Source organism: Dipodomys ordii, unplaced genomic scaffold (genome assembly GCF_000151885.1).
Source record: "Dipodomys ordii isolate 6190 unplaced genomic scaffold, Dord_2.0 Scaffold35, whole genome shotgun sequence".
NCBI classification, from domain to species: Eukaryota; Metazoa; Chordata; class Mammalia; order Rodentia; family Heteromyidae; genus Dipodomys; species Dipodomys ordii.
In genome coordinates, this window is record NW_012267251.1 from 12,084,311 (window position 1) to 12,094,949 (window position 10,639).

The window sequence follows — 10,639 nt, forward strand, 5'->3', positions numbered from 1 at the left end:
GAGAGAGAGAGACAGAGAGAGATTGAGGTGGGGGGAGTAAGAAGAACAGAAAGGGCAAGAGAGACACTGGAAAGAAATTCTCTACTTGGTGGTGTGGTGGGTGGATATGGTATTTTATAAGAAGGTTTTGAAGGTGATTCATCTGGAACTCTGATTCCTCCCTTTGGTGAGGTAACTTGAGAAGTCAATTCTCTGAGTGAAGAGTGAATAGATAGCTGATGCAGCAGCATGAGTGTATGACCCAGACCTGTCTCTTGCCCCCTCTCCTCCACGGGCCTGGATTAACCATTTGAAATGAGAAATCAGAGCTAGTTGCTCCCAGGAGGAGAATTAGACATGCTCAACTGTGCCTCAGTTGTGCCTCAAGGCCCAGTCCCAGACCAGCACATGCCTAGGTGAGCTGCCTTTCCTCCCAAGTTCAGACTCACTATGCAAGTACAGAAGCACATGAGAAGCCTCCATTTCTTTCCTTCTTTTCCTTTTTCCTCCCTTAAATTATTTTCTTTAAGTAGTTGTGCCAGGAGTTGTCATTTAACAAAGAAATGTATGAACATAGCACGTTCTGATAAAAGTCATCCCTTACAACATTCTCACCCATCCCAGAATCCTCCATTTCCTACCTTGGTCAAATTCTGGCAAGGTGGTTGGAGGCAAGGGGGAATGGTAATGGAGAAGGCAGGAAGCACAGTGGTGTGCAGGTGGATGGGCACCATGGGAGAAGGGATGGAGTGAAGGCGTGGCCACCACTATGAGACTGAGGTCAGAAGAGCCCTCACCACACCTCAGGGCACTCAAACAAACCCACAGATTTCCAGCATCCTTGCATGGGGACTCTCCTGCTGCATTCATCTTCTGTGGCTACCACAGAATAACGGACGCTGGGTAACTTATAAGGAGAAATGATTCATTTGACTCAGAGTTCTTAAAGGCTGCCACGTTCAAGATCAGCAGCCTCACATCTCAGTGGTTCTTGTTGGTGGAGACTCTCAGAACAGTCCTAACATCACAGAGCAAAAAAGCCCAGACAAGAAAGAGCCAGACTGGCTTTTATAGCAGACCCACTGTCAAGACAATCCATCAACCCATGAATCCATCAGTCCATGAGTGGACAAGCCCTCATGACCTAATTACATCTTACAGGTGAATACGTCACAAAGGGGATTAAGTTCCAATGTGAGTTTTGGTGGGAATCTGCAAACCACGGCACTAGGCTAGACTCAGATTCCCCAATCCATGTACTCCTGAGGCTGGCTTGGGCAGACTGGAGGAGCATTATTCTGAGGACACAGTGCTCCTGGTTCGAGGTCTGTCTCTTGTTTCATCCAATCCTCCCGCCTTTTCCTTTGCTACAGATGGGCTTCGGGCTGCAGATAGCTGCCACCCTTTGGCTCAGCCTAATCCTGCCTGTGGGGAGCCAAGTGCCAGAGTTCCGGGCCTACGAATTCCACTTTGGGCCCTGCCACGTGGAAGGGGTAGCTCTTCTAGAGCTGTGGAAGGCCTTCGGGGCCATGAAGGACATTGTGGTGAGTGGGGTGTTGCTCTGTTTTATGATTGTGAAGATCTTCACGGTTTTCTCTTCAGTGTCCTACATCTCTGTGACGGCAAGAAACATCACAAGCCACTTGTTACATACAAGCAATGGAGACCCAGAAAAGACACCTAGTGAAATGGGGTGGGGGGGGGAGCCCAAGGGAAATAGAGCTTGATCTAGCTTTATTATGGATAGACTCTGGCTCTGAGTTAAAAATCAGAGGCAGAGGACACTCCTAGGGTGAAACATTTTGGTGTTAGTACTGGGGCTTGAACTCAGGGCCGCGCACTGTCCCTGAGCTCTTTTGCTCAAGGCTAGAGTTCTACACTTTGAGTCACAGAGCCACTCCCAGTATTCTAGTGGTTAATTGGAGATAAGAATCTCAGGGACTTTCCTGCCTGGGTTGGTTTGAACTGCAATCCTCAGATCTCAGCCTCCCGAGTAAGCCAAGATTACAGGTGTGAGCTACCAGTGCTCTTTTTTTCTTCCTCAAGGCTGATGCTCTACCATTTGAGTCACAATCTCACTTTGGGCATTTTGTTAGTTAATTGGAGATAACTGTCTTACAGACTTAGCTGCCTGGGCTGGCTTTAAACTGATCCTCAGAATCTCAGTCTCCTGAGTAGCTAGATTGTTCAAGTAGTCTTATTGACACAAGGAAGCAAATGCCCCTCATTAAACCTGTGTCCAGACTCTAAGAACTCCTGGGGTTCCATTTGCCCCTGGGGAATGTGGTAGACAAGCTTGATGGTTAGGACCTGTATCCCCTCCGCAGGAGCCAGCTTACAGCTTAGCTTCTGAGTTCTCCTTTGGCCCCTCTAGTCTCAATAGTCTCACAGCCTGGATGGTTTAGGGTCTGGGGGTGCAGTGCCTGTGTGCAGTGGGGGGTGCCACTGGGGACCCTTAACCTGAGACCTCTTTTCTTTCCGCTCCTGAAGCAAGCTCAAGATAAGATCATGAGTGTCCGGCTCTTGAAACAGGAGGTTTTCCAGAACGTCTCGGTAATTAGACGAGGGAGAGGGAGGGCACTTCCTCTGTGGGGCTGATGGGAGCTGTAGCTTTTGCCCTGGGCTTACTCCACATTGGACAGGACCAAGCATGAGCAAGCGTGGTCTTGGGTCTGGAGCTACCATTTTGTGAGTCTGGGGAGGGGCGGGCTGAGGCTCCTAAACAACCTTCTCCATTGGCCCAGGGTTGCTGCCAACCTTTATTTCCCCTTTGCTTATGGAAACTCAAATGAACCCTTCTTCCACTTATACCTTTCCTCTCACCTACTACTCTCTTATCACCCATTAGTCAGTCAGTGAGCATGGATGTTGAGCCTGGATCCCTGAGGGATACTGGGCTTCCGGAGCCCAGGGGGCTAGGGTGCAATTGCTCTCTGTTCAAGGCTGTCATGTGTTCCCTTCTGAGTCATTTTCCTGCCAAGTCCCAAACCACAAAGTCCATGTTCAAGTGCCTTCAGTGTCTGTCATATTAGAGAGGCTGGGTGCTACAGAAGAAAGGAAATATTAGCTGGAGAGCCAGGTGTCCAGGGTGCCAGGCCTGAGCTATATGGCAGGATGGGCAGAGGCCTTGGTTCCACCATGACCTGGGTCTTCTGCAGGATGCTGAGAGTTGTTACCTCGCCCACGAGCTGCTGAAGTTCTATTTGCACACCGTTTTCAAAGACTACTACCACAAAGTCGTGGAGTTCAAGATCATGAAGTCATTCTCCACCCTCGCCAACAACCTTTTTGTCATCATGTCAAAACTGCAACCCAGGGTGAGTATGGGCAAAGCTGAGACCAGCCAACTGGGGATTGGAGTGTTTGAGAATGCTTCCCTTGCCTTATCTGGTCCTGGCTTTTAGATCACCACAGCAAGCCACGGGCATCATGGAAAAGTGTTTGGGGTGCAAGTCTGGGTCTGTCTGATCAGCAGGGGACACCTTGCCAGGTGCTCGGACACTTTGGGCCTCAGTTTTTTCACCTGTGAAATGCAGATGACAGTTCTACGGGGAGGAATTGCTGTGTGGATGAAAGCGGACAAGGCAGAGGGTGCTAGGCATGGGCTCCTAGAGACGCAGAACTCAGCTCTGTCTTCTCAGGCCTTGGGAACACCTTGGCATGAAGGGAGCTTGCCTCTGCTCCTGCCTAACTCTTGACAATTCCTCCGTTTGTTTTTCTGTCATCCAGCAGGAAAATGAGACAGTTTCCATTAGAGAAAGTGCCCATAGACGGTTCCTGCTGTTCTGGAGTGCATTTAAACAGGTGAGGCCAACACACGCTGACTAGCTTGAGCTGCCACACGGGGGCACCTCCGAGGCCTAACGCAGAACTTAATGCAGATCATTATACCAGTCTAGCCCCACACCCACCTGATTTAGCAGGAACTCAGTACATTTGCATCAATTTGCAGACGCTTTGGATAAGCACCACAAATAAAAGGGTCATTTCTTTCTGGTAGGGTTTTGTTTTATGCACGTACTAGGGCTGGAATTCAGGGCCCTCTCCCCTACCTTAGTAGGTTTTTTTTCCCTCAAGGCTGGTGCTCTACCACTTGAGTCACACTCCACTTCTGGATGTTGCCAGTTAATTGGAGCTAAGAGTCTCAAGGACTTTTCATCCCTGGGTTGGCTTTCAATGGAGGTCCTCAGATCCCTGCCAGTGAGTAGCTAGGATTATAGGTGTGAGTCACTGGTGCCGGGCTTGGATCCCTTTTATAGGAACAACTGCATTAGCTTGAAAATAATGGTAAAGAGCAAAACCATAGGAGGGAAAAGAGCCACTTGGGCTTGTATTTTTGTCTGCAAATGCACTCAGATGTGAGCCACATTCTTCCAGGCTGCCCTCCATTGTTCTGGATGTTAGGGGCTCCATGTACTGTCTTTCCCCTGGCCCTTACTACTGTGGCTCAGTGGCCTCTTCGTCCACACCATTGAAGCCAATGCACATAGGTGGGTGGGTATGTTGTGAAAGCGAACTAGCTACTAATCAGGAGTCAGGCCTATTTTAGGCATGGCTAATCAGAAGGAAACCGATTCTAATAGCCAACACCGCCGACCTTCATCTCTGTATTCCCTGCAGTTGAACACAGAAGCAGCTCTGACCAAAGCCTTTGGAGAAGTGGACATTCTCTTGACCTGGATGGGGAAATTCTACCGTCACTGAATGCCTCGTCCAGGATACCCTCCTTCTCTTTTCAAGATACGATTGCTTCCTGTGCTTTCCTCTGGGCACTGCACCCTTGACAATGTGCCCCCTTGTCTGCCCAGGCTTGTCTTCACAGGACTTCATTTCCCAGTAGCCCAAACACCACTCATGGAAGTCACCTTGGGAAGCTGAGAGGAAACCACTTAGTGGATTCCTATATTTATCACAACGCTATTTAAGTACTGTATTATAACTGACTCTATTTGTGAGTCATGGCAGTAGACTGCCATGACCCTGTTCCCCTTTCACCTTCCATGATTCCCACAACAGTCTGGGGTGAATTGGTACTCGGCAAAATATTTAATAAAGTGGATTTCTGCTTGCCTGTGGATTGTTGATGAGTAAGGAGGGAGGCTGGGGTATGAGATGGAACTTGAGTGCATGGAAATGATCTGTCTGCAGGGACAGAGTACTGGGGTAGGAATCAGGGGCAAAGGTTTGAAAAGTGAATGTTAGAAGGTAACATGTAGTTAAAATACTCAGCACAAAAGCAGTGTCACTAAAGCTTTCCTGTCCTGTCCACACTTGCAGCCCAACCCCCCTCAGCCCCTGCTGGCTCTTCTCCTTGGGTGCCCTTCTTTCCTCATGGTAGCCATTTTGCTTTTCTCAGGTGACAGTGTCAAGCAAGCATTGCTGACGGTGACAATGTCCCTGGGTGTACTGTTCAATCTGAGAGGACATTTATTTTGCAGTTCAATTTAGGTCTGGAAGCTTTTCTTTGCTCCTTCTGAATGAGTGCCCAGGAAGACTGGGAAAGGCCAGCAGTAAGAGGAAGCATTCTCTAGCTCTAAGCTCTGGCTGTACTTTGTAGTTGTCATCAATCCAAAGATAATGTCCGACTATGATCTTGCTTCACAAACTTCAGAGAGAAGGTAGGATGCCTCTGCTTCTGATACGGACGTGCTCCTGAAGAGCCCCCTGCCTCTAGAAGACACATGCTGCTTTGCTTTCTCTCCCCACCTCACTCTCTCTTGTCTGGAACTGGTATATTTCTAAAAGCAGATAGAGATTATCATTTGGGTTGAGTAAATTTGGCCAAAGTTAAGATAAAAATGCACAACTAGCATTGCTGAATGTGTAAAACATTGTTAAATGTGTAAGAAGGGTAAGAGGGGAAATGTTGGAGTCAGGGTAAATTCTGTAGCAAGTGGAGGAGACCTAAGGAAGATTCAGACATGCATGTTTGCCCATATGTATCCTTAACAAGGTAAGTTCTAAAAATTTACTGTATCATTATGTCAAGATAAGTTGCCTTGGGGCTGGGAAGGTGGCTGAGTGGTAGAGCGCTTGCCTTGCATGCATGAGGCCCTGGGTTCGATTCCTCAGCACCACATAAGCAAAAAGAAAAAAGCCGGAAGTGGCGCTGTGGCTCAAGTGGTAGAGCGCTAGCCTTGAGCTGAAGAGCTGAGGGACAGTGCCCAGGCCCAGAGTTCAGGCCCCACGACCGGACTCCCCCCCCCCCCCCAAAAAAAAGATAAATTGCCTTACTATAGCATTGAAATTCAGGAGGAGCTCCTGAGCAAATGCCAGCCTCTGGATTGGGACAAAGACCATCCATGACATGTTTACACACCAGGCTCCTTCCTAGCTCTGGGAACATCTTCACCATGGCATCCAATGGCCTGTTGTTTGTGTGAGACCAGACCTGGGAAGGGCTTTGAGGCAGCAGCTGTGCCTAGTGTCCAGCCTGATGCTAGGCAATCAAAGTCAGGGCTAAAGATAGCAAAGCCCACAGCCCGTTTGATGGTATGGAAAGGAAGCAGACAGCACTGGCACAAATGATCTGCATGCCCAACTGATGAACATGAGGATGTAAAGGTATGTAAGGCTGGCTGAAGGCAGGGCCACGCCAAGGCACAGGTCCATGGATGAGAGTTGAGTTGGGCCCTGGGAGGTGCTGAGGACTCTAGAAAAAGATGGAACAGGTATTGGACATGGACAGGCAGATAAGCCTCATTGGCACCAAGGTATGGGCCCGAGGGAACAGCCGGGAAGGTGAGTCAGGTTGGCAATATTGACATAGTCGTCTGAATCAGTGTCCACCATCTCGACAGCAGGCTTGTGGCACAAGCTCACATATTCATAGCTGGCTTTCCACGGTTGGGCAAGGAGCCTGGGAGCCTCAGATACCTGGGGATAACCAAGAAGCATCACTGAAACTGGGTAGATGATTTTAAGTCTCTCTCCAGAGGGGTCTTCACAGCAGGGAATGGGGGGAGGTATGGGCATGGTTGCTGAGTTTTAGAAAGCAAAGACACTTCACCAAGTGGGCCAATCCTGGGGATTTTCAGAGTGGTGTCTCACCTCCAGCTAACTGGAAGACACTTTGACCTAATGTAGGCAGGAAATGCCTCAGTGGGGCTCAGACTGAAATCCTGTGGTCATGTCTGGTCTGAAGGAGACCAGATGTAGAGCATTATCCCCTGGGGACAAGATGCTGTGACTCGTGGAGTAACTATGCATCTTCTTTGGGGAGTTATTCGTTGGTAGAGTGAGTCACTCTTGTTTGGACCTTCATCAGGGTTGGGAAAGGCTTTGGCATAATATGGCACAACAAGGCATGCTACCCTGAGGCTGGGTAGTGAAGAGGCGGGGGACTGCAGACCACATAGGGGCTGTGGTTTCTCATCCCTAGACAGAAACTTCAGGACCATCTGCACCCAAGATGGTTAGTTCATAGTTATTGTAATACCATCCGAGAATCCCACAGTAGGGATTGTGATCATGTTTTAAACACAAGTACTAAGAACTAGAAATCCAGTGGACCTTAGTAAGTGATCACTAAAAGGAACTTTTACATTTTGTACTTTGTGAAAGATGGAAGCAGCAGCAGTAGCCATCTCCCTTGGGGCTGGGAAGGTGGCTCAGTGGTAAAGTGCTTGCCTTTCATGCATGAGGCCCTGGGTTCAATTCCTCAGCACCACATAAGCAGAAAAAGCTGGAAGTGGTGCTATGGCTCAAGTGGTAGAGCGCTAGCCTTGAGCTGAAGAGCTGAGGGACAGTGCCTAGGCCCAGAGTTCAGGCCCCACAACTAGCAAAAAACAAAAACAAAAAATCTCTCAGCTGAGTGCTGGTGGCTCTTGCCAGTAATCCTAGCTACTCAAGGGGGCTGAGACCTGAGGATCGGCCTTCCAAGCCAATCAAGACAAGGTCCATTAGACTTTTATTTCTAATTAACCAGCGAAAAAGCTGATGTGGAAGTGTGGCTTAAGTGGTAGAGCACCAGCCTTGAGTAAGAAAGCCAAGTAAGAGCTTGAGGCCCAGAGTTCAAGCTCCAGTGCATGTGTACATAGGACACACACACACACACACACACACACACACACACAAATACTCTCCCAATGCCATCATTTGAGACTAATTCATTGGGCACTGGTGGCTTGTAGCCTAGCTACTCAGGAGACTAAGTTGGATGCTAGATCGGGCAAGAAAGTCTGTGAGACTGTTTATCTCCAATTAATTACCAAAAAAGTCATAAGTGGAGTTGTAGCTCAAGTATTAGGAAGCAAAAAAGCTCAAGGACAGCACCCAGGGCTTGAGTTTAATGGCATTAAAAAAAACTACACCCTCTGAAACATATATGATCAGCCAGTAGGCATAGGCACCTTGTTGTAAACTTGTTCTGTCAAGTTGTTTGTCCCTCATAGTGGAAATGAGGGTCTCCAGGAAGGAGACAGGATATGCTTCCTCCAGGTACAGCCCAGGCAGGAGAAAGTCTGAGCAGTCATGGGTGGCTTTGGAGGGAAAGGCAGGTGGCTGTGTACAATAGACAGCACCAGCCTGGCCATTGCTAAGCTATGGGAAGCTTTCTCCAGCATAGGTGGGTGGGTGGAGGCGAGCTCAAGAGTCTGGAAAAGACCGCAACAGAGCAGAGCCGTGTATCCGTGTATCGTTTTCTCTTTTCAGTAAGGCACATGCTTGTCAGTCAGAGCTCCTAATTTAGTCTCCCTTGAAGGTAGAGGTCGCAATGCACCACGGAGTGCCATGGAGGTGATCTGTCAAACTTCAGGAACATGGTCTGAAAGAAGCAGCTTTGTCTTCCTCCTTGTGGACAGGGATATGGACTTGGTGCCCGTGACTGCATTATGGATGGTAGTACACAAGGCAAGACCCCACGGGATGGTAGAGTAACAAATCTCTGGATAACCACATGGCTCTGGCCACAACTTCCTGCCCCCTCTCTGCCCCTGAGAGTAAACTTGCTCTCCGTTTCCTGAGCTCTGTGCTTTCCTGCCTGCTGCATTAGTTTAATCTATACTAATTAAAGTGTGCATTTACTCTTCTTACAGTTTTATTCCTTTTTTTGATTATGATGTCTCTGGTCAAGAAGCGCTGGACGCTTAGAAGGACATGTAAAACTAACCTCCTTGTACATCCTTTTGACTTTCAGAAATCTTTTTTTTAAGATTTTATTATTTTTTGGGGGGGGTGAGTCCGGTCGTGGGCCTGAACTCTAGGCCTGGGCGCTGTCCCTCAGCTCTTTAGCTCAAGGCTAACACTCTACCACTTGAGCCTCAGCGCCACTTCTGGCTTTTTTTTTTTTTCCTGCTTATGTGGTGCTGGGAATCAAACCCAGGGCCTCATGCATGCAAGACAAGTGCTCTACCACTAAGCCACCTTCCCAGCCCTCAGAAATCTTTTTTAGAAGTATTTTAATGACAAGATACTTCAGAGAATGCAAACGTTTTCTTAATTTGGGAAAATGGATGAATAGTTTAAAGGCTTCTAAAACGATGGAAGCTGGAGTTCTAGGTTTCTGAGTCCTCCTTACCAGTCCTCCTCTCCTCCTCACCTGTTGACCAGGTCTCAGAAAATCACTGTGCAAGTCCAGCCTACTCTCCCCAGTGATAGGTAAATTACTTTTTTTCATTAGAGAAATGAAAATTCTGGAAAATTCTTCCTCCTTTTAAGGAGAAACTGTCCAGGTAGATTCCACCCCTTTTAGAACCTTCCAGAAATCTAATCTGGCTCACATCCGTTACCACCTCTATTCTCTACCAAACTGTGGGCATCTGACACCTATTTATCCCTTGAGAAATGCATGGCCAACAAGCCAGGAAAACCAAGGCTACCACAATTGCTGGGATGCCAGAGTCTGAACACCAACAACCAAAGGAGGAAAAGGACCTAATGTGCGCCCCACGCGGGGCCCAAATGCTGGGAGAAGGCTCAGCCAGACTAACTGCACTCAGGTCCACGCAGGTGGCTGCCCGATGGCTGGTGGAGCAAACCTGCGGCTTACCTGCGGTGGACCCTGGGGTGGCGCCGAGGCTCCGGGACCGGAAAGAGCTGTATCCAGTTCTCCTAGGGGGAGGGGGAGGTGAGAGCGTGGCGAGACAGGACCCATGCTAGGGGCGTGGCCAGAACATAAGCCCCGCCCCTCCTGGCCCCAGGGCTGAGGCGAGGGTCTGGCCAAACCCCCCATCCCCACCCCAGGGCTGGGATCATTCCCACGCTCCCCCACCCCGCCCCGGGGCTGAGATGGGGGCGTGGCCAGACCGTCAGTCCCACCTCCATACCCCGCCCCGGGGCTGAGATGGGGGCGTGGCCAGACCGTCAGTCCCACCCCCCCCCATACCCCGCCCCGGAGCTGGGATGGGGGCGTGACCAGACAGTCAGTCCCACCTCCATGCCCCGCCCCGGAGCTGGGACGGGGGCGTGGCCAGACCGTCAGTCCCACCTCCATACCCCGCCCCGGAGCTGAGATGGGGGCGTGGCCAGAACTCCGCCACGCCCCAGCCCGCCCCCGCGGGAAGCCCTGGGAAGACCCAGGAGCTGGAGTACGGGGCTCCGGCCCGGCGTCCCCGCGGGGTCTGCCGCTCGTTCCCCCCTCGTCTCCCCCCACCCGCGTCCGCTTACCCGCGGGGTCCGGGCCCCGGGCGCGCCACGGGCAGGCGCTGTACACGTTGTTCTG

The 10,639-nt window shown here is 50.0% G+C and overlaps 2 protein-coding genes across 5 annotated transcripts in view; one reads left to right on the forward strand and one right to left on the reverse strand.

Moving 5' to 3' along the window:
• Fcmr (Fc fragment of IgM receptor) overlaps positions 1–10,639 on the reverse strand; it is a 35,761-nt gene that overhangs the window by 16,037 nt on the left and 9,085 nt on the right. For 2 of the 4 annotated variants that reach the window (XM_013017462.1, XM_013017463.1), the window contains exons 6-8: positions 9,968–10,029; positions 4,940–5,717; positions 3,210–3,215 (exon numbers count right to left, since the gene is read on the reverse strand). In XM_013017462.1, coding sequence (XP_012872916.1) covers positions 5,565–5,717; positions 9,968–10,029 — 215 coding nt within the window. In that variant the 3' untranslated portion in view covers positions 3,210–3,215; positions 4,940–5,564. Of the gene's footprint in view, positions 1–3,209; positions 3,216–4,939; positions 5,718–6,213; positions 6,856–9,967; positions 10,030–10,639 lie in introns of those variants that run through there. The other 2 variants (XM_013017461.1, XM_013017460.1) reach the window with 2 other exon arrangements.
• On the forward strand, positions 1,118–4,929 carry Il24 (interleukin 24). Its single transcript, XM_013017465.1, has 5 exons — positions 1,118–1,527; positions 2,474–2,532; positions 3,138–3,296; positions 3,709–3,783; positions 4,600–4,929. Exons 1-5 carry the CDS (start codon positions 1,353–1,355, stop codon positions 4,681–4,683), a joined length of 552 nt encoding a protein of 183 aa, XP_012872919.1. The 5' UTR covers positions 1,118–1,352; the 3' UTR covers positions 4,684–4,929.

What these genes read in the sequence shown, in the direction of transcription:
- Il24 (XM_013017465.1), top strand. Translation starts at nt 1,353, where the DNA reads ATGGGCTTCGGGCTGCAGATAGCTGCCACCCTTTGGCTCAGCCTAATC. An exon ending in AGGTTTTCCAGAACGTCTCG is followed by an intron (nt 2,533 to 3,137) that starts GTAATTAGACGA and finishes GGTCTTCTGCAG; the next exon opens with GATGCTGAGAGTTGTTACCT. An exon ending in TGTCAAAACTGCAACCCAGG is followed by an intron (nt 3,297 to 3,708) that starts GTGAGTATGGGC and finishes TCTGTCATCCAG; the next exon opens with CAGGAAAATGAGACAGTTTC.